Source organism: Mya arenaria, chromosome 4, assembly GCF_026914265.1.
Source record: "Mya arenaria isolate MELC-2E11 chromosome 4, ASM2691426v1".
Classification (NCBI taxonomy): Eukaryota; Metazoa; Mollusca; class Bivalvia; order Myida; family Myidae; genus Mya; species Mya arenaria.
Window position 1 is genome coordinate 11,183,436 of NC_069125.1, and position 24,884 is coordinate 11,208,319.

Sequence of the window (24,884 nt, forward strand, 5' to 3'; positions counted from 1 at the left end):
ATTTGGGTCGGTTGTTATACAGAATGACCACATGCGAATTTATTTCACGCCAAACCACCAACTCCTCACAGTGCATTTTGTTTTTTCCTCGTTCTTCGCACCAACGCATCTGATCTTAATAATGGGATGTTTTTTGTCGATATTCGATTATTAAATGTTACTAGAAGGCCCTACACGGAATTTCATGCAGAAATTTTGATTAATAAAAAAGTAAATCGAAATGAAAATCTGCTTAATTATCAGCTTTGCTAAGAGTATATAAATTCTTTTATACGAACTTTGTAATATTTTAACATCTTATATTTTCTATAATTCATTTAAGCCTCGACATCGAGGTCTTTATTACATAACTCAATATTTTCATGGTGTACATTAGTTAGAAAAGATAAGCGTGTTGAGTTGACTTGACTTGTTCTTAACAATTTAATTCGTTCAAGTCCTTGAAATATGTAACTATATTAATATTTTGAAAATTATGATAAATATTGATCAAACTGCGTTTTGAACTTATAGACCAATCGACGAAGGCAGAATAACAATGTCAAAAACTTGGGCCAAAGTCACCATCATCTTGGTTCTTTGTGATACTGAATCTTTCATGTGCTAATTTCTTCAGCAGTTTACGCTAAAACGACCGTTACAAAATTGCAATTTTGAGTCTAAAGTCTAAATTCAGGTCCATGATTACAGACAGACTCAAGTACATAGACTCGGCCTCAGAATACCACATATACTAAATTTCAAAGTATTATTATTTTGTTATTTGTTTTATAAAAATAAAGCTGAACAATTGTACAATTTCGAATAGTAATAAAAGTCAGCCAATTTTATCATCAAAACTCAACTAGAAAGAATGTTAAATGCAATAAAGAGTTACTGTTTTGCCACTTGAGTCTGAACTTAAACTGTTCGTAATAGTACATGCCATATTTCTGGGAGGCTTCCCAGGGTATTTTGGTCTGAATTCCAGGGGATTTTGATATTACACCAGGGGATTTTTACGCGACGAAAAATTGCGCAATATCTGCTTTTATAATATAAGAAAAAATACAGAACTACACTCAAACTACAATAATTTTTGGACTCAGCCACCATGGTCCTTCATGGAATTTCACATTCATAATATTATTGATGCTTTACACTGTCAAACTTAAGCAAGTTAAAAAAAATAATATATATTTTTTAATTCCAGGGGATATGGATCCCCCGGCGGGGGACCAGGGGATTGGTCGAAATTCCGGGGTTTTTTTCCCCCGCCGGGGGATATGGCATGCACTAATCATCCCCCAAGAGGGTTTTGAAAGCTATGATTTATAACAATGGTTTGTTTTTAAAATAAATCCTAAAGCGATTATTAAATGACCAACGAACGGACGGGAACGAGACTACTAAGTAAATCATTAAGTGTGTTGAAGGAGTTTTGGATTATTTTAATTCAGTTCCAATCATTTAAAACTATACTTGCTAATTAATTGCATTAATTAAAGAGTTTGTACTAATTTAAGGCACACTGACAATTAATTAAAGGTTTCAAGTGAAGTGAATTTTCTTTTATTAACTCATTCCAATTAACGCATGGACAAATGAGGTAATATCAAATTAACATATCACAATAATGATGACAATTACTTAAAGTTGTCCACAGCTTTACTCAAAACACGTGCCAATTAAGGATGTCCACGTGAAGTGATAATTACAATCTCGTGACAAATGACACGTGTATCCCATGCTATATATACCCGCAAAACTCCCCAACCACCAGACAAAAGCTCTTAAACATTAATATCACAAATACAAGGAGTTGACTCTTTAAAACCTTACATTTTGCGGAGAAACGGAGAAAACCTATTTATTCAATATGGCTGACATGCGGGATTCCCCACGGGACGTTGCTTCGTATCTGAGAAAGGTTAGTTTTTAGTGTGTGTTTTTTTTTTCTTTTATTCTATCTTTATTAAATGATATGATTAAATATTTGCCTTTTTATGTACAAGAATAAAATACATTAGCGCAATTCATTCAAGTCATATGTGTTTATTTCTTTACTAATTTAAGCGTGTTCTCTAAATTTAAAAAGTAATCTTAATAACTAAATAATTAAGTCTTAATAAGTTACATTGAGACATGGGTAATTTGCATTCACACAAATAAACGTAGTTAATAAAACGAGGAAAAACTATTAATAAATTATTAAGCTTTTTATAAGTGTGAAGAAAATAAATCACCGCGAGCAATGTCACATCTAATTTCTTACATATAATACATTTTAAACTTACGAAAGCAATATTTCGAGCGACAACGCCGTGTGTGAATAAACATATTATGTGTTCTATTATATAAGACATGTATTTATCGTCTAATAAATCGTTTATATTGTGAACCTTGTAGGTACGCAAGCCCCTAGTTGAGCGTCAACGACGTGAGAGGATGAACGCAAGTATTGACCGTCTCAAGCTCCTTATCGCGGACACCATCCGACAACAGGTACACCAACAATCTTATGTTGCACAGTTTCTTTTCCAGATGCACATGGTTTTATAGGTTTCCAAATTTACATCAGCTAGCCATTTCACTTTCAATTCAGTTAGGCAAAATACATTGTATGCGTCCTATTGATTTGCATTGATAATGAGGATTACCTAAGCATTAACATAGGGACATGAAACAAGATGGCATATAATCAAACATCATCATCCAAATTAAAGATATTTTCTATAATAAAGCTTCATTAAAATTGATTGTAAATATGGGGACTCTTAAAATCTAGAAATCGTACGCTATTTTAAGGTGTCACCAATGACGCGTGTGGACAAGGCGGACATCCTGGAGCTCACCGTGTTCCATCTGACACGGCTACAGCATCAGCAGAGGGCCGTTCACGTAGCAACCGAAGCCAAAGACGCCACCTCATGCATAGCCTCTTACCAGACCGGTTTCCGGGATTGCTTACAGGAGGCGGTCACATATAAAGCTGTAAACGGCGCGTGTGATCCGGTTGTTACGACCAGTGTGAGCGGAAATTTGAGGAGCGTCTATGCACAGAAGCGGAATAGATTCCAGGCTGCTGGAGGAGGGATTGAGGAAGATGATAATCGGATTCCACAGATAGAAAACCAACAGCCCTGTACATATAGTCACCAAGGCCATAACCCACGGGCCGTTTTCATGTCAACGCCAAGAAGATCGGACGAACGGTTGAATCGATTGACGGGTCAAATCACAATACCCTCTATGGGAACTCAGGATTGCTCGCCGATCTCGCAGATGACAAAAGGCCACGATAACGTCATCATACATAATTCCAGCACTTCCGGGTTGAGTTTCGACAGCAATGATTCTGGATTTTCCAACCTCGACGTGTCTGCTGACAGTCAATCACCAAACCGAGGTGTATCTTTGGGGTCAGATGGTTGTTTTTCATTTGACCGAAGTAACGATGATGCAGTCGTGCAAGTGACCAGAGACGATGTTTGGCGCCCGTGGTAGATTGTTAATCTGTTGATGGATAATGTATGCATACATACAACATGTTATTGGGGTCTGTTTAAGAATTGTTATTGTAGTAATAATTAAGTATGAACATGAGCATGGCTTCTACATTATAGGCATTACTTGACACATTCATGTCATTGTTTGGCAGATAAAAAATAAAGGAAACTTGCCAACTAGATTTGCTTCTTATTTCTAGTTCCCTTCTGTATGTTACTACAACAAAATGTATTATCTAGCAGCTTTACAAATAATTTTCAAATAAATAATGCTACGAACATAAATACCTAGAATAAAGAATTATGTCCAAGGTCCAAAATATCCCACACCATCTTCACTGAACCTAGTATTTTTTAATGTTTATAGAATGAAATCTGATTTCCGAATGCAATATCGAACGCACTAGCTATATGAGCAATATTTATATTATACAACAACACTACCGATTTCATTTTTTTTATTTAGATCAGGGAAAGTGTGTCATTATTTAAAAATAAGGATGTTCAAGAACACTTTACAAAATTCCCTTAAATATTTCCCTCATATTCTTCAATAATATTGTTTATTTTTAAAACTGCTAAACATTGAATACATATAAATTTTTAAAACATTTAAAGCATATATCCTGATAAATGCATTCGTAAAATTGGCGAAAACATGAATGAACAATTAATGTTTCTCGGTCACTCTACAATGGAACTATACAATTCAACACTTCAATTCAATTCAATCCGAAGTACCCAAGAAAAAGAGAGTTGAATGTAATCGAACTTTCTTTTAAAATATATATTATACAAATATTTGAATGAGTATATATAACGCATGTATTAAACGATGACATTATATTATTTGGCATGATATTTCTACATTATATATAATTAACAATTGTTTAAACGAACTGCAAACAGTTCATCTTGAACTATATTACATTTGTATATCTTTCCTTCAAATGCTTAATTTCAAGAATATGTTCCTGCACCAACAAACCCAACATAAATATTTCTTTTGCTTATCAATGTGTGGTTCTTAAGCACATTTACTAGAGGTTCTGCAATTATTGAAACGTTATTAAAGCTTCTCCGATATACCCAGCCATACGAGGAAACCGCATCAGTTTAAGAATACATGGTCAATATTCAACGGAAATAATACATTAGAGCAAAGTTGTACTTATTTTTATATATGCAAATTTTTCTCTGATCTAATAATAATAATAAAACAATTCATAAGTACAAGAACATTTTTAAATTATTCTGTTAGGTTATATCAATATTTTGGGTGTGTTGTTGTTTGATGTAAATATTGCTCATAAAATGCGTCCAATATTGAAAATGAATTTCATCCTGCCGACGCTAAATATATCAGGTTCAGAAACGTAATTGTGTGCCCTTTTGGACATTGGACACAATTCTTTTTTATGCTAGGTACAGGTATTAAAATTTCTAACTGTAATATCGAAGTGATAAAAACAGTTCTACAAACAGTGTATAAAACAGCACAGTCTGTTTGATCGAGACTGTTCATTGACCCCAATGGTAAGTGCAGTACTGACCACGCTCGCTAGTGTATAAAACAGCAGTCTCTGTTTGATTTAGACTGTTCATTGACCACAATGGTAAGTGCAGTACTGACCACGCCCGCTTGTGTATAAAACAGCAGCCTCTGTTTGATCGAGACTGTTCATTGACCCCAATGGTAAGTGCAGTACTGACCACGCCCGCTAGTGTATAAACTAGCAGTCTCTGTTTGATAGAGACTGGTCATTGACCCCAATGGTAAGTGCAGTACTGGCCACGCCCGCTAATGTATAAAACAGCAGCCTCTGTTTGATCGAGACTGTTCATTGACCGCAATGGTAAGTGCAGAACTGACCACACCCGCTAGTGTATAAAACAGCAGCCACTGTTTGATCGAGACTGTTCATTGACAATAATCGTAAGTGCAGTACTGACCACGCCCGCTTGTGTATAAATAAGCAGCCTCTGTTTGATCGAAACTGTTCATTGACAGTAGTCGTAAGTGCAGTACTGACCACGCCCGCTTGTGTATAAAACAGCAGCCTCTATCAGCAGTGATTCTGGATTTTCCAATTTCGACGTGCCTGCTGACTGTCCATCACCAAACCGATGTATGTGAATCTTTGGGGTCAGATGGTTGTTTTTCATTTGACCGGAGTAACGATGATTCAGTCGATCAAGTGTACAAAAACAATGTATGGCGCCCGTGGTAGTTTGTTGATCTGTATATGGATAATATATGCATACATACAACGTGTTATTGTCCTTTGTTTAAGAATTGTTATTGTAGTAAAAATAATGTATGAACATAAAGAGCATGGCTTCTACATTATAGGCATTACTTGATACATTGATGTATATGATTGGCAGATAAAAAAATAAAGGATATTTGCCAACTAGATTTCCTTCTTATTTTTAGTTCCCTTCTGCATGTTACTACAACAAAATGTAATTACTAGCAGATTGACAAATCTATTTCAAATCAGTAATTCTTCAATTTAAAAACATAGAATAAAGAATTAAGTCCAAGGTCCAAAATATCACACAATATCTTCACCGAGCCTGGTATTTTTAATGTCCGCGAATGATATCCGTATGCAATATTAAACGCACTATACGAGGAAGACTCGACCTCAAAAAAGCACATATACTAAATTTCAAAAAAATAATAATTTGCTATTCGTTTTATAAAAAGAAAACTGAACAATTGTACACTTTCGAATCAGCCAATATTTTTAAAACTCAGCTAGAAAGAATTTACAATGCAATGCATAGTTGCTGTTTTGCTCAACTCAACTCAATATTTTTTTATTATATCACAGTTTCATTTAAGTAAAATCATGTGAAAACTCAATAATTATATATATATATATATATGTATATATATTGAACACATTATCAGATTCGTTTAAAGTGATTAACTAAGATTTTAACAAAAAATATTGTTTTTCTTAAGGTATCAGGGTTCTTACAATTTAAGACTTCGCTAAAACTCAAGACATAAGGACTTGAGTAAAAACGACAATGTATGTATTTTTTTCTGATAGGATTGAAAACAGGACATGTAAGTAAATAGTGCAGTTTATCACCAATATCGTTTAGATTACAAAACGTACACTTTCTATTGACATCTGGTATAGCATTCTGTCTCCATCTACCGACTTCGATAGGAAATGTATGATTGTTAGTGCGGAAATGCAAAAATGTAAAACGTAGAGATTTGGGTAAGATATTAAGGTACTCTTCAAATTTAATATCGGACTTAAACAGAGAATATATTTCCCCTAAGACGAAATATTAAATTTTCAAAAAAAAGTTGTTGAAATTGGTCTACAAGATTAGATTTCACAAGTTTACTGATATGTTTTGCAGGTACTCTTGTTTGATAAAGTCAAACCCGTCGAATCAAGTATTGACTTGATGTTACTGGCCCAAACTGAATTATTACTATGTAAAATGTCTTTATATATCAAGAAACTTATTTTCGAGTCTTGGGATAAAACGACTTTACTCCAGTAGCTTATCATTCTGGTTTTAACTTTTACGGTAAGAGGGTATCTACCAAGTTCCGAGTAGAGCATGTAACGTGGAGTAGTCTTTCTAGTATATGTTATCCGCCGCGAAAAAATACAATGAAGTTGCCCCAAGAGATCGAGGTTTTCAAAACCCCAGACTTCACATCCGTACGTTAGCATGGGGACAGTCAAAAGCTTCAGTTGTATGTCCAAAGGCAAGTCTAGGTTATTAATTCTAAGAAATAGGGAATACATTGCTTTGTTGGCCAGGCTTATTAAATATTTACGGCAGTATAAAAAGCTACCGGTGGACGAGAAATATACACCTAGGTGTTTGTATTCCTTAACTATCTCTAGTACTTGGTTAGCTATGCTAAGGTAAATTTCTTCAGATTTCTGGCACCAAAGACAATCATTTTAGTCTTTGAGAGGTTAATAATTAATTTCCATTGTAAACAGTAGTCTTAAAAACAATCAAGACTTTTTTGAAAAACACGTTCATTGTCTGCAAAGAGTACATTGTCGTCAGCATACAAGGGAATAAGTAACTGAAGGTTCACAGTTGTCACGTCTGCATCTACTTCTATAGAATCACTAAAACATGTTCTTTTAAGGAATTCCTCTAAATCGTTAAGGTAAATAGAAAATAAAATCAAAGAAAGGTTTTCGCCCTGACGGACTCCGCATAAGCTTTGGAACATAGGAGACAGTTGCTCATTGATAGAAACGCATGATTTAATATCACTATACATGTGTTTTTATGACTGTGAGAATTTTACCATGTAAGCCAGATTGAATTAGCATATGCAACAAACCAGCTCGCCAAACAGATTGAAATGCGGCCGAAAAATCAATAAATGAGCAAAACAGTTTCTTTTTCTGGGCTCTAAGTTTACCTACAAGGAAATGCAATGTAAGAATATGGTCGCAGGTTGAATAATTTGCCCGAAATCCGGCTTGGTTCTCGTTTAATAAGTTATTATCATAGAGAAATGTGTTGATGTGTTCACTAAGAATAGAGTTGAATAATTTGCCTAAACAACTAAGAAAGTCTATAATTTTTGGGGTCGGGAGGAGAATCCTTGCTTTTAAAAATTGGCTTTATTTCCCCGATTAGCTATACATCCGGGAGTATACCAGTGTCAAGGAGACTGTTCGTTATCATGGTCCAGCAAGGTCTTGAAAGCTGTGATTGACCACAATGGTTAGATTCTAAAATAAATCCTTAACCGATTATTAAATGACCAAGTACAAATTTTAGTATGTTAAAGGAAGTTTTGGATTATTTGAAATCAGTTCCAATCATTTAAATTGATACTTGTTAATTAATTGCACTAATTAAAGAGTTTGAACTAATTTGAGGCACATAGTCAATTACTTAAAGTTTCATGTTAAGTCATTTTCCTTTATCAACTCATTACAACTAACGCATGGACAAATGAGGAAATATCAAATATTCATTTAACAATTAGGATGACAATTATTTAAATTTATACTTGTTTATTAATTGCACTAATTAAAGAGTTTGAGCTATTTTGAGGCACATCGACAATTACTTAAATGTATCATGTTAATTCAATTTTCATTAACTAACTCATTCCAATTAACGCATGGACAAATGCGGTAATAACAAATACAAACATTACAATTATGATAACAATTACTTAAAGTTGTCAACCGCTTTACTCAAAACACGTGCCAATTAAGGATGTCCACGTGAAGTGATAATTACACGCACGTGACAAATGACACGTGTATCCCAAGTCAAAGTCAAGTCAAACAAGTCAAACACCGTTTATTCGCTCATACCATACACATGGCAAATGAGGTCATATACAAAACATATATACATACATGGCGGCAGACACATTGTAAATTATTAACTACAATTTATATGATACTCAATACGAGTATCGGAGAGTCATTCACATGAGGTCAGAAAACATTTTAGACAATTCTCAATGAATAAGGTTGCATCAATAGTAGAAATATTACCTTTGAATCACTAGTAAATAAGAAAAAGATAATCTTACAAGTGTGTGATATATTTAATCGAATTTGGCGAACGAAATACTGTAAAAGAAGAGAAAGTCATACGAAAACCCCTTCATATATGAGAAACCCTATCCGAAACAAAATGATAGGAAGTCAAAGGGTTTTTTAATTCAATATTTTGTTTTTCTGACATGAGACATGTTAATAATACATCACAGCTTGTTTCTAACTAACATCGTATTACGCCAATATGACAATATTAATGTTTTACATAATTATAATAATTTAAACTACAGCACATGTCATACATATATGTTTGTGAAAAATCTGCAAATCGACAATGATTAACATATAACTACAGTACATATATTTACATATGTAATACATACATTCAAAAACTCAAAATAATGAATGGAAATTTTCAAGCAAATCACTATATATAACTATCAATTCACTATATTGCATATAGTTACTTAATTTTTGAAAGAATAATAACAAATCTATATAGATTTATCTGTGTTTGTTTACTGCCTGTATTCATTAGTTTTTCTAATTTAAATGTATTGGGATGTCTATAAAAGTAAGGTTTTAGAAACTGTTTTCTTTCATCGTTTAAGAATTGACATTCAAACAAATAATGAAATTCGTCTCCTAGTTTGTTATTGCAGTGAGTACATAGTCGTTCGTTGAGTGGTATTCTACGCCAATTGCCTATTTCAATAGGCATTCTATGATTTCTTGTTCTAAATTTGATGAATGAAAATAACTGTCTATATTTACCAGTTTACCTCTCCAACTATCAGACATACGCTCTTAAGTATTAATATTACAAATACAAGGAGTTGAAACTGTAAAATCTTATAATTTTCAAGAACGGAGAAAACCTATTTATTTAATATGGCTGACATGCGGGATTCCTCACGGGACGTTGCATCGTTTCTGAGAAAGGTTAGTTTCTAGTGCCTTTTCCCTCTTACTCTATCTTTATTAAATGAAGTGATTAACTTTTTGACTTTTTTAATTACATGAATAAAACAGAATAACATACGTTCATTGATATCACATGTGTTCATTTGCTTTATTAATTTAAGCATGTTCTTAAAGATGCCAAAACCTTCTTCGCATGTTTGTTGAAGTCACTTCTAAGTTCAAAATAATAGACTGCTCATAACTTAAGTTTAATCTAAACAAATAATTAGTTAAGCTTTTATCAGTTACTTTGAAACAGGTGTAAGTTTCATCCACACAAATAAAAGTGACTGCTAAGATTCAATAAAGATATTCATCAACTATTTGACGTTCATCTGCAGTTAATAAGAGTGAAGAAAATGAAACACCGCGAGCAATGTCACATCTCATTTCTTACATATGATACATTTTAAGCTCGTCGTACAAAATCAACAAGTCGAACGAAAACGCTATGTGAGAACGAGCATATTATGTCTTCCATTTATTATATAATCGAATCCCGTTGGCTCGAACTCTCAGGGACCGGCGAAAATACTTCGAGCCTCGGAAGATTCGAGCCAAACGGGATTGCTTACAAACCGTTTATAAATATCGGTACTTTACATCCAGTTCGAACCAACGTGGAATTCGAGCCAACGAGCAAACGGGGTTCGACTGTATACCTGTATTTATCATCTAATATTGTGAACCTTGTAGGTACGCAAGCCCCTAGGTGAGCGTCAACGACGTGAGAGGATGAATGCGAGCATTGACCGTCTAAAGCTCCTTATCGTGGACACCATCCGACAACAGGTACGCCCTGACAGCACATATTCAAATGTGATTCTACCCTATTGATTGAACAATCTTATGTTGCAAGGTTTCTATTACAAATACACATGATTTTATTTTTATAGCTGTCAAAATTAACATTAGCTAGCCATTCCAATTCAGTTTGGCAAAATGCATTGTATGCGCCCTTTTTGTATGTATTGCTAATGAGGATAACCTTAGCATTAAAATAAGAAGAGTGGACCAGATGGCATATATTAAAACCACATCATGGAAAATAAAGATCTTTTCTATAATGTAGCTTTATTGAAATTGATTGTAAATATGGTGTTTCTAAAAATCTACAAATCGTATGCTATATTCAGGTGTCACGAATGACGCGTGTGGACAAGGCGGACATCCTGGAGCTCACCGTGTTCCATTTGACACGGCTCCAGCATCAGCAGAGGGCCGTTCGCGTAGCAACCGCAGTCAAGGATGAAGTCTCATGCACAACTCCCTATCAGACCAGTTTCCGGGAATGCGCACGGGATGCGGTTACATACATAGCTGTAAACGGCGCGTTTGATCCGGTAGTTACGACTAGTGTGAGCGGACATTTGAGGAGCGTCTATGCGCAGAAGCAGAATAGCATTCAGGCTGCTGGAGGAGGGATTGAGGAAGATGAGAATCGTAATCCACAGATAGAAAATCAAGATCCTTATACATTTAGTCATGAAGGCCATTACCCAAAGGCCGTTTTCATGTCAACGCCGAGAAGATCGGACGAACGCCTTCAGTGGATTGACGAATCAAATCACAATACCTTCTATGGGAACTCAAGATTGCTTGCCGATCTCGCAGATGACAAAAGGCCACGATGACGTCATCATACAAAATTCCAGCTCTTCCGGTTTGAGTTTCGACAGCAGTGATTCTGGATCTTTCAACCTCGACGTGTCCTCTGACAGTCAATCACTAAACCGATGTGAATCTTTGGGGTTAGATGGTTGTTTTTCATTTGACCGAAGTTACGATGATAAAGTCGGTCAAGTGCCCAGAGACAATGTATGGCGCCCGTGGTAGAATGTTGATCTGTATATAGTTAATATATGCATACATAAAACATGTTATTGGATGTTGTTGAAGACTTGTTATAGTAGTAAAAATAAAGTATGAACAAAAGGAGCATGGCTTGTACATTATAAGCATTACTCGATACATTCATGTTCATGATTGACAGATAAAAACAAATAAAGGAGACTTGCTAAGTAGATTTGCTTCTTATTTCTAGTTTCCTTCCGTATTTAACTTAAACAAACTGTATTTACTGGCAGTATTACAAATAAATTTCAAATAAATAATGCTACAATTAAATACCTTGAATAAGGAATTATGCCCAAGGTCCAAAATATCACACAATATCTTCATTGAACCTGGTTTTTTAATGTCATCAGAATAAAATCCGCATGCAATATTGAACGAACTATATGAGCAATATTTAAATCAAACAACAACAACCACAGAAGACTGATATGTTAACGCCACAGAATAATTTAACAATGTTCTAGAACTGGTGAAACTTTTCAACTCTTCTACTTAGATCAGAGAAAATTTGCCGTTGTATAAAAATAAGAATGTTCCAGAACTCAATACAAAAATCCTTAAGATCTTTCCCTCATGTTCTTAAAGAATCTTGCTTATTCTTAAACTTCTATACATTGAATATATAGACATTTCTCGAAGATTTGAAGTATATATTCTAATAAATGCTTTTTATGCAAAATAGGGGAAAGCGTAGTTTACTTTAATGATTATAGGTCTGTACCACTAATTTGTATTTTAAAAGTTTTATAGCAGCATTTGCACTTCAGTTTTTTTAAAGGGGCTAGAAACAAGATGATACAATTGCAAGAAAAAAAGGATAATTGTAAAACCTTACATAATCAAAGCACTGAAAGAGCTGAGGGACGGTACTGCTTTGCGCTGGCAGCAGTAATGTTACAATTGGTAGTGTAAATGTAAGTGCTAGAATGATAGTGATCTGAACCATACAACATTACCAGTCTCTTTGTTTTGTAGAAATAATCAGACTTGTATGGCAACGTTAAAAATAATGGAACTACAACTTATGCACAAAGACTAAAACAACAACTTAAATGTTTGTCTTTGATAAGAATAAAACAATAAAAACACAAAAGGCAGTAGTGCATACCCAATAAATTTATTGGAAAAAGTTGTTATTTTTTTCCCAGTAAAATGCAACTGACAAAGTAAAATCTGACTACATAACAGGCAAACACATAGACCACTTTGACAGACCCATGCCTGAGCAACCACAGACCAGTTCAATTTGTAAAACAACATTTTCAAATTACTACACATAGAACACTGTGATTGACCCATGCATCAACAACCACAGACATTATTTTAAATAACATTGATAAATTAACACAACGCATATATATATGCGTGGACTGAAATGACAGCTAATTTGTCTCTAAGGCAGTTTAAGATAATGACCATTCAAAGTGTGAGGATCGTTGGTACAGTTTTTTTATCATGTTCAGATGATGACTGATATTTGCAGATAAACATGTTATCCTCTTTGCAGCAGGGAATAAGTGAATGTTACGAAATTTTAATTACCATTAGGAGTTGTGACCTTGACCTTTAATTCCATTGGGGTTATCTACTGAACAACCAAACCTCAGTGTCAAGTGTGAAGCCCATGGGTGCAGGCATTGTCGAATTATCACACAGACAAGCTTTTCTGCGTTCAGTGTCGACGTGATCTTGACCTTTAACCCGATGCCCAAATAATCCCAATCAGGGATCATCTACTGGTCATTCTTAACCCCCCAACTCATGTTTGAGGGCCAGGGGTGCAGTCATTGTAGAGTTACAGCCTCCTTGTAAGGTTTGAAGACCATAGATCCAGGCATTGTTGAGTTTACACTAGTTGTTTGCACTTGAATAGTCAGAGGTGCCTTTAAGACAAGGTAGAGCTAGGGTCATGGTGGATGCAAAAGGAAAGCTATATTACAGGATTTTTTTTAAGATTGCAATTGATTACCATTGCAATTGAGCAGTCTCTAATGCAAAATGTATAAAACAAATTAAACTATTTTCACAAAAGCCCAATGAACTGACCATTGGATTCATTAATATTAATGCATATTCTGACAGCAACCAAATAAAACCATGATAAATATTATTACAAATGAGGCAAAATATGAGTTGGTGGCTTGTAAAGAAATTTATATATATAGATAGTCCTGAATGAAAAGATGCAGCTGACAATTATCACATAAAATGAAAAACTGGAGAGTATGTCCATCATCTTTTAGCTAACATTTGTATTGGACAAGAGAAATTAAACATGAAATGAGATCAGCACTAAATCATAAGTGTATTAATTATGTGCAAACAATTAAATAGACATGATACACATGAACGTACAACATTATTCTAGGAGGATGTACATGCATTTAGTGAAAATGTTAAACAATTACAATAATCTATTTATATTCCAACAATGCATACAAGCAGTGAAACTGTAGCTGAACAAGAGGGTATATTTACAGCGTTTGTAAACAAACAAATTCCAAAACCAACATAATAATATAGAATATTTCCAGCTTATAGAAATAATGTTATTGAAGTTAAGCTTCATTTATTTCTTAAGGTAAAGAAATGCTCTTTGTTGGAGAAAATCCCATTTATATCTTTTAGTTTTGGACTGTAAACTGTTGGGAGTAGCTGTGATTCAAATTGATTATTTACTTAAAAAAATATTTCAAGGCATACATGGAGGAGACACGTTTTTCAGACTTTATTCTTTAAAAAATCCATGAAGTATATGCACACATTTGAAAGTTCAAAATGTCAACAGGCTTACTCTAATAATGTTAAGAACTAAATTGTTCACTACTTCGATTCCCAGTCTTGGCCTATCTGAGTTTTGATGGTGGTCACGGTCACCTAGCCGGACAAGAGTGCTTTCTTCTGGTTCTCTGGTTTCCCATACAATATAAGACCACACTCTCGAGCAAAAGTGTGGCTACAAGTGTGATTATGTTAAAGTTCATATAACTTTCTTTACAATTGTTATAAAATAAATAAAGTTGAAGTTAAAGGCACTAAGTACTCTGATATGGATAAGTTGGTAAATAGATATAAAAACAAATTTTTATTGGTTTACCGTAATTCAAACCTTTTGAGAACTGATGAAAGATTCCATACCTGAAAGATTATGCCTGCGACTGACACCTTTGTTTTCTGTGGTGACTGGAGAGCCATCTATAGGAGACAGTTGCAGACCCTCGAGGTGTATAGCTTCTTGCTCAAGGAGCCTTTGCAATTCAAGCCCACTAAAAAAATGTTAAAATAGTCTGTTGATTGTACAGAACATCCAACTTTAGACTTGCTGAATTTGATCTCACCATAGACCTTTGGCAAGATGATATTATTGCTATCACTAAATGCAATCCGGGCTCCTGTGGTATACCGCATTCCTACAGGCAAAATCTTTTAACTCGGGTATAGCCCACGTGATTTTTTTCAAATACTTCTTTGATGAAGGATATCTGCAAAAAAGTATCTTACATTTTAATAATATGGTTTAGTATATTATTACAATTTAACAGCACAATGAATTCTTTATATGAAAAGTGAAGGATCAAAGGTTCCTTAGTAGTGCAACAATACTGAGCCAAGAGGCATGTCTAGACTAACTAATGGGATGGGTAGGGGAGGGGTGTCCCCTCCTAACATCGATATTTTTGTAGTGCAAACATTCGATTTCCTGCATTCTTAGCTAAACGTATCTGCTCAATTGTTGTTTGTATCCCTCAGCGTTTTTTTACTAAACAATAAACATGTTAGCGAGTAATAATGTTTAAAATGAAACCGGTGACATACTCAGTGAAATGTATAAAATGCAGCTTCTCTATAAAAAGCAGGGAGTGTGTGGAATTGTGAATCATGTGATAATAAAAAATAATAAAGTACAACACACTAATATATCGAACAATCATTCATTAGGAAAACATAACTAGATTCAATTATATTACGGCCACAATATCTTTTTTTGCTTAAAGAACGATGAGATCGCCAAACTTAGAGGAGGCACGAGGAGTTAGCGGTTAGAAATGTTGAACTTCTTAGACGGAATTATTTGTTTTCCATGTAAACTTCAACTTTAATTGTCATTCTTCATTTCATTTCTGATACTCAATTGCAATGTCAGGATGACAATCAAATGACTTTATTGGTCACCACTGGTCAAAACTGATGAAAAAACAAGAACATGATGTTAATTTCTGAATTCCAGGTATGTAAATGTTTTTAAGTCTATAAATTACGATGCTATTATCCGCTTCCACAAGTGTGAAATATTTTACATGCATTTCAAAGATGCATGTTTTGGCTTAAATTTCAAATTAGTAGAACGATGCAATACTGTGTATGGCGTGAAATTTTCGCGTTAAATTGCTAATGGAGTACCCCGTTAATTAACAAATCTTTGTATGAAATCGAAAGGCCGATTGTGTTATTGATTAGAAAGATGAATGCCCATTGTATTTCACAACTTATGCCAATTTATTAAGGGAGGAGTTGGAGAGAGCCATAAACGCATCGGATGTTACATCAAGCATTATTTCCAGACACGCCTTTTAGCGATCAGCCAACCATTACGGTAGCAGCTAAGCACCCGGTTATATGGATGACACTTTACACGAATACATGAATATCAAAAACACTTATGTAGACATTTAATAACACACCTTAAACACAATTTCAATCAAGATCTAATTCAGTCAGTAAACAAAGTTTCATTTACTCAATAATTATTTTTTTGCCCTGCTTCTTTTGCAGAACAACCTATACACAGTCTAAAATAATAGAATAATAGACATGTTAAACGGAATTCTTTCAATGCCTAACGTCTAAACGGGTTTGTTCAAAAACTGGGGGTTTATAAAAAATATTGAAATTGTATTTAGTGAAGTATTTTATGTATGAAATGGATAATAAAGCTTAATGTTCATATTTTACCATGTAAGTGCAAAGCTTTTTTGCACAAAACAACATTAAATGCATTAAAACACATGATTAACCTTTCCAATAAAACAAAACTTGACAGACACAGACAACATTTATGCCAAGCAGAACAGCTCGACCCAATCGTAAAAACACGGCCACCTCCGACAAGCTTATAGATAGACCTCGTAAATGCAATTGTTACAACTCGGCCATGGCCGAAGTGTGAACTGCAGCCTTGCACGTGCCCTCCATGTATATATCGTTATGTTTTGACTAAATGAAATAAAGAAAAACCCATCAAACTTGTAATTATTCGTTGGATATTTATTTTTTGTCTACGTAACTGATATAAAATAACATTATCTGGTAATATTTCTTGTTTTATGCTATTTTATAGACGAAATATGCTTAAACCCGGAATCCCGATCGGAATAACTACCTACACACATACTTCCTTTGTTATTGCAACTAGTTAACAAACTGCAAACATATCTAAATAATGTTATACCGTTTGACTGCAGTGAAAATAAACACCTGTTCGCTAAATATATTTTGCCAAAACTAATGATTTCATAAAGAGCTACCTCATATAATGGTACTTACTTAAGACTAAAACATGATATCTTCAGTCTGCTTTTTCAAACCTCTAAAAATAATATGGCTGTGTTTACAATGTACGCTCAATACGATTATTAATGAACGAAAATCTAACGACAATCTAAAATTAAATTTCTACAAAATAAACTTTCCATAAACTAAAATTGAAAAACTTATTGTAGAAGTATTATCAATCAAACATTTTTTATACAATATATGTTTTTCTTCGTCGTAATAAAATAATAATAACAAACCTTTTTCGCCCAAAACAATTTGATCGATCTTGAATACGGCCATCTCTTCCGAGGTCATTAATGATAATGATCGAGGTGAGAAAAGAAGTGCGTCTACTGTGTGTTTTCATACACCTTATTTTGAACTAAGAATTAATATTTTACTTCGAGTTATAACATAGTTAAAACTGCAGTTGTTTTAATGGATTTTCTATTCTGAATTAGAATTCGCATTCAACTTACAGTTTTCATTTAAAACGTATTCAGAATTTCAGATATCTCGATTCGCGTAGAAAAAATATTTCTGAGTGATGTGACGGTGTATAATGCTGGGTATCGGTTTGCGCTAGCTGCTGTGTTGAACCTTGGAAGCGGGAACCAATTGATGCATGCCTGTCGAAAAGTAGCATGGTACCTATGAACGTTACTTGCAGTATCGTCCAAAAATGACATTTTGAAAGTCATAATTGATCACAAAGGTTTTTTTCTAATATAAATCCTAAAATCGAGTATTAAATGACAAACGAACAGACAGATATGAGGCTTCTAAGTACAACGTACATTAAAAATGTTGAAGGAAGTTTTGGATTCAGTGTCAATCAATTAAAATGATTCCTGCTAATTAAATGCACTTTTTAAAGAGTTTGTACTATTTTGAGGCACACTGACAATTACTGAAATGTATCATGTAAAGTTAATTTTCCTTTATTCACTCGTTCCAATTAATGCATGGACAAATGAGTTAATATCAAATAAAAATATAACAATTATGATGACAATTACTTAAAGTTGTCCACCGCTTTACTCAAAACACGTGTCAATTAAGGATGTCCACGTGAAGTGATAATTACAATCTCGTGACAAACCACACGTGTATCCCATGCTATATATACGCGCAAATCTCTCGAACCATCAGCCAAAAGCTCTTAAGCATTAAAATCACAAGTACAAGGAGTTGACTCTTTAAAACCTAACATTTTGCAAGAACAGAGGAAACAAATATATTGAATATGGCTGGAATGCGGTATACTCCACGGAACGTTGCTTCGTATCTGAGAAAGGTTAGTTTTTAGTGTCGTTTTCCTTTTATTCTATCTTAATCAAATGTTATAATTAAAAACCTATCTTTTTGAATTACATAAATAAAACAGAATAGCATACTAAAATTAAGTTTTAAAGCATGTATTTATTCGCATATTTGCTGCAGTCTGTTGTAAGTTAATCCAAATAAGAGACCGCTCATAACTAACGTTAGAAATAATTTAAATAACATACATTTCTTACATATGATACATTTTAAGCTCGTCGTACGAAAGCAACAAGTCGAGCGACAACGCCATGAGAGAATAAACGTATCATGTCCTCCATTATATTATACAGTCGGACCCGGTTGGCTCGAACTCACAAGGACCGGTGAAAATACCTCGAGCCTCGGAAGATTCGACTCAAAAATTGCTAACCTTCCGTTTATAGAAATCGGTCCTTTTGTTTTGGTCCTTTTCTATCCTAAAAGTAAGCTATGATAGGTGTTTTATTTGGATTCCTTTTCATCCAGCTTGAGCCAACATGACTTCGAGTCATTCGAGATCGAGCAAACGGGGATTAACTGTATACCTACATGTATTTTTCATCAAATATTGTGAACCTTGTAGGTACGCAAGCCCCTAGTTGAGCGTCAACGACGTGAGAGGATGAACGCAAGCATTGACCGTCTCAAGCTCCTTATCGCGGACACCATCCGACAACAGGTACGCCCGGCATGACATTTTCAAATGTGATTCTAACAAATTGATCGAAAAATCTTGTCTTTCACAGTTTCTATTACAATTATTTTTTGTAGCTTGCAGAATTTACATCAGTAAGCCATTTCGGTTTCAATTCAGTTGGACAAAAGGCATTGCATGCGTCCTATTTATTTGCATTGCTAATACAGATAACCTAAACATAAAGATTTAGAAAGTGGAACAAGATGACATATATTATAGCTTCATCATGGAAATTAAAGATCTTTTCTATAATGTATTTTTATTTGATTGTAAATGTGAGGTTTCTTCAAATATAGAAATCGTATGCTATTTTTAGGTGTCTCCAATGACTCGTGTGGACAAGGCGGACATCCTTGAGCTCACCGTGTTCCATCTGACACGGCTTCAGCATCAGCAGAGGGCCGTTCGCGTAGCAACCGAAGCCAAAGACGCCGCCTCATGCATAGCCTCCTACCAGACCGGTTTCCGGGACTGCGCACGGGAGGTGGTCACGTACATAGCTGTAAACGGCGCGTGTGATCCGGTAGTTACGACCAATATGAGCGGAAATTTGAGGAGCGTATATGCGCAGAAGCAGAATAGCATTCGGATTCCACAGGTAAAAAATAAAGAGCCCTGTACATATAGTCATAAAGGCCATAACCGACAGGCCGTTTTCATGTCAACGCCGAGACGATCGGACGAACGGTTCAGTGGCTTGACGAATCAAATCACAATACCCTCTATGGGAACTCAAGATTGCTCGCCGATCTCGCAGATGACAAAAGGCCACGATGCCGCCATCATGCATAATTCCAGCACTTCCGGTTTGAGTTTGGACAGCAGTGATTCTGGATTTTCCAACCTCGACGTATCCACTGACAGTCAATCATTTATTCGATGTGAATCTTTGGGGTCAGATGGTTGTTTTTCATTTGACCAAAGTAACGATGATGCAGTCGGTCAAGTGTCCAAAGACAATGTATGGCGCCCGTAGTAGAATGATGATCTTTATATGATTAACGTATGCAAACGTATGTTATTGGATTTTGTTAAAGAATTGTTACACTAGTTAAAATAAAATATGAATTTAAGGAGCATGACTTCTACATTATAGGCATTAGTTGATACATTCATGTATATGATTGGTAGATAAAAACAAATAAAGAGAACTTGCCAACGTGATTTGCTCCTTATTTCGAGTTCTCTTCTGTATGTTACTACAACAAAATGTAATTACTAGCAGCTTAACAAATAAATTTCAAAATAATAATAATAAATAATACTATAACTTAAATACCTAGAACAAAGAATTATGTCCGAGGTCCAAAGGGTCACACTTCTTCACTGAACCTGGTATTTTTAATGTCTACAGAATGTAATCTGTATGCAATATTGAACGCACTATTTGAGCCATATTTATAGCAAACAACAACATCAACAAAAAATTGATAAGTTTTTACTTTTTTCTTAGATTAGGTAAAGCTTGTCATGATATAAAAATAAGAATGTTCCAGAACATATTACAAAAATCTTTAATGTTTTCCCTCATATTCTAAAAGAATATTGTTCATTCTACAACTTCTAAACATTGAATATATAGAAATTTCTAGAACGCTTTAATCATATATTCTGATAAATACATTAGTAAAATATGCGAACACATGAATGAACAATTAGTGAATCTAGGTTACTCTACAATGAAACTAGACAAGTCAACATAGAAGTACCCAAATCAAAATAATTATACGAGTAACTCTTGCCCTCTTCTTGAAAAATAGAGTTGAATGTAATATAACTTTCTTTTAAAATACATATTATGGAAATAATTATGGAAAATGGGTATCACGCATGCATAAAACAATGATACTATATTATATGGCACGATATTTCTACATGAAATATAATTTACGATTGACTAAACGAACTGCAAACGAGACAGTGTATCTAGAATTATATTATACATTCCCTTCAAATGTTTAATTTCAAGATTATGTTCCTGCAACAACAAACTCCACGTCAGAAATATTTATTTCTTGCTTATCGTTGTGTAGTTCTTAAGCAAATTTACTAGAGGTTTTGCAATTATTGAAACGTTATTGCAGATATTCCGATATTACCCAGCCATTCCAAGAAAACGCATCAGCTGTAGAACATATGGTCAATATCCAATGAAAAAAGATATTAGAGCAAAGTTGTTCAATGCAATTGATTGTTTTTAAGTTATTAAAAACTAATGAAATAACAACTGTGAATTATAGTTTCAGGCCGTTGTTAGTACCGCACTTATCATTGCGGTTAATGGACAGACTCGATCAAACAAGGGCTGCTGTTTTATACACTAGCGGGCGTGGTTAGTACTGCACTTACAATTGCGGTTAATGGACAGACTCGATCAAACAGGGGCTGCTGTTGTATACACTAGCGGGCGTGGTCAGCACTGCAATTACAATTGCGATTGATGGACAGACTCGATCAAACAGGGGCTGCTGTTTTATACACGGGTGTGGTCAGTACTGCACTTACCATTGTCGTCAACACACAGTCTCGATCAAACAGAGGTTGCTGTTCTATACAATAGCGTCCGTGGTCAGTACCGTACTTACCAATACGGTCAATGAACAGTATCGATCAAACATAGGCTGCTGTTTTATACACCAGCGTGCATGGTCAGTACTGTACTTACCATTACGGCCAATGGACAGTATCGATCAAACAAACAGAAGCTGCTGTTTTATACACTAGCGTATGTGGTCAGTAAAGCACTTACCATTACGGCCAATGGACAGTATCGATCAAACAAACAGAGGCTGCTGTTTTATACACTAGCGGGCGTGGCCAGTACTACACTTACCATTACGGTCAATGAACAGTCTCGATCAAACAAACAGAGGCTGCTGTTTTATACACTAGCGGGCGTGGCCAGTACTACACTTACCATTACGGTCAATGAACAGTCTCGATCAAACAGAGGCTGCTGTTTTATACACTAGCGAGCGTGGTCAGTACTGTACTTACCATTGGTGTCAATAAACAGTCTCTATCAAACAGAGGTTGTTGTTTTATACACTAGCGGGCGTGGTCAGTACTGCACTTATCACTGTGACCGATGAACATTCTCAATAAAACAGAGGCTGCTGCAAATCATATATACATGAATGTATCAAGTATTGCCTATAATGTAGAAGCCATGCTCCTTGTGATCATACTTTATTTTTACTTCAATAACAATTCTTTAACAAAATCCAATAACATGTTTTAGGTATGCATACATTAATCAAACAAAGATCATCATACTACCACGGGCGCCATAGATTGGCTTTGGACACTTGACCGACTGCATCAGCGTTACTTCGGTCAAATGAAAAACAACCATCTGACCCTAAATATTCACATCGGTTTGGTGATTTACTGTCAGCAGAAACGTCGAAACTGGAAAATCCAGATTCACTGCTGTCGAAACTAAAACCGGAAGTGCTAGAGTTATGTATAATGAGGTCATCGTGGCATTTTGTTAACTGCGAGATCGGCGAACATTCCTGAGTTCCCATAAGGGATATTATGACTTGACCTGTCAATCCACTCAACCGTTCGTCCGATCTTCTCGGCGTTGCATGTAAACGGTCTGTTGTATATGGCCTTGGTGACTATATTTAAAGGGACCTTGATTCACTATCTGTGGATTTTCATCTTCCTCAGCCCATCCCTCAGCAGCCTGACTGCTATTCTGCTTCTGCGCATTGACGCTCCTTAAACGTCCGCTCACACTGGTCGTAACAACCGGATCACAAGCGCCGTTTACAGCTCTGTATGTGACCGCCTTCCGTATGCAATCCCGGACACCGGTCTGGTAGGAGGCAATGCATGAGGTGGCGTCTTTGGCTTCGGTTGCTTCGTGAATGGCCCTTTGCTGATGCTGGAGCCGTGTCAGATGGAACACGGTGAGCTCCAGGATGTCCGCTTTGTCCACACGCGTCATTTGTGACACCTAAAAATAGCATACGATTTGTAGATTGAAAAAAACCTTACTTTAAAAAGCAATTTTAAGAAATCTACATTATAGAAAATATCTTTAATTTCCAAGATGATAATATATGCAATCTTATTTCACTACCCTTTTAAATGTTTCGGTTATCATAATAATGCAAATAAATAGGACACATACAATGTCTTTTGCCTAACTGAGTTGAAAGAGAAATGGCTAGTTGTTGTTAATTTTAAAATCTACAAAAAATAAAAATCATGTGTATCTGTAATAAAAACTGTGCAATATAAGATTGTTTCGTCAATTTGTTAGAACCACATGTCAGGACGTACCTGTTGTCGGATGGTGTCTGCGATATGGCGCTTGAGACGGACAATACTCGCGTTCATCCTCTCACGTCGTTGACGCTCAACTAGGGGCTTGCGTACCTACAAGGGTCACAATACAAAATGATAAAACATGTAGGTATATAATTTTATATAAGGTAAGACATAATATGTTCTTTTTCAGAAGGCATTGTCACTCGACTTGTTGCTTTCTTTTCAGAAGGCATTGTCACTCGACTTGTTGCTTTCGTTCGGCGAGCTTTAAAATGTATCATATGCTTTTACATAAAATTTAAACTGTGATATAATAAAAGAATATTGAGTTGAGTTAAGTTGTAAGAAATTAGATTGTACATTGCTAACAGTGATTTATTTTCATCACTCTTATAAACTGCTAATAAACTTGAAATTTTAAATATCTAGTTTTGTCGATAAATTTTACATATGGTTCAATGTAAATTATTAATACTTAATTATGTTTAGATTAAATTTAGATTACTTTTAAAAGTTAGCAATGAGCGGTCTCATATTGAGATTTAGTTAGAAGAGACTTAAGCAAATATGGAAGAAGGTTGCGGCATTTTAAATTCATAAAGACAAAAACCCATCTGATAAAAATGAAAATATGCTATTTTGTTTTAGTCATGTAATTAAAAAGGCAACAATTAAATTATAACCTTTTAATGTAGAATAAAAGGAAAACTACACTAAAAACTACCTTTCTCAGATACGAAGCAACGTTCCGTGAGGAATCCCACATGTCAGCCATACTCAATAAATAGGTTTTCTCCGTTGTTGCAAAATGTAAGGTTTTAAAGAGTCAACTCCTTGTTTTGTGATATTAATACTTAAGCGCTTAAGTCTGATGGTTGGAGAGTTTTGCGCGTATATATAGCACGGGATACACGTGTCATTGTAATTATCACTTCACGTGGACATCCTTAATTGGCACGTGTTTTGAGTAAAGCGTTGGACAACTTTAAGTAATTGTCATAATAATTGTTATATAGTTTTATAGTTTATTCATGTCTCATATGTACACAATATGCCAAAACATAAAATACAAATATTTAAGAGTTCAGTGCACATCCATTCATAAAATTGAATTACAGGAGACTAAAATAATACAACAACATATCTTGACATTGTTGATAAAGGATAAAAAAAAAGATTATTTTAAAAAAGAAAATTAATCTTATTTACATGACTCATTTA

The 24,884-nt window shown here is 34.8% G+C and overlaps 3 protein-coding genes across 3 annotated transcripts; all 3 read left to right on the forward strand.

Moving 5' to 3' along the window:
• Window positions 1-1,858: 1,858 nt before the first annotated feature.
• Window positions 1,859-3,486, forward strand: LOC128230012 (transcription factor HES-1-like). Its single transcript, XM_052941990.1, has 3 exons — window positions 1,859-1,909; window positions 2,389-2,484; window positions 2,788-3,486. The coding sequence occupies exons 1-3, from the start codon at window positions 1,859-1,861 to the stop codon at window positions 3,484-3,486; spliced, it is 846 nt and encodes a 281-aa protein (XP_052797950.1).
• Window positions 3,487-9,913: 6,427 nt separating this feature from the next.
• On the forward strand, window positions 9,914-11,619 carry LOC128230015 (transcription factor HES-1-like). The gene is made up of 3 exons (XM_052941994.1): window positions 9,914-9,964; window positions 10,682-10,777; window positions 11,122-11,619. Exons 1-3 carry the CDS (start codon window positions 9,914-9,916, stop codon window positions 11,617-11,619), a joined length of 645 nt encoding a protein of 214 aa, XP_052797954.1.
• Window positions 11,620-18,623: 7,004 nt separating this feature from the next.
• Window positions 18,624-20,355, forward strand: LOC128230017 (enhancer of split mgamma protein-like). Its single transcript, XM_052941996.1, has 3 exons — window positions 18,624-18,674; window positions 19,266-19,361; window positions 19,696-20,355. The coding sequence occupies exons 1-3, from the start codon at window positions 18,624-18,626 to the stop codon at window positions 20,353-20,355; spliced, it is 807 nt and encodes a 268-aa protein (XP_052797956.1).
• Window positions 20,356-24,884: the final 4,529 nt, after the last annotated feature.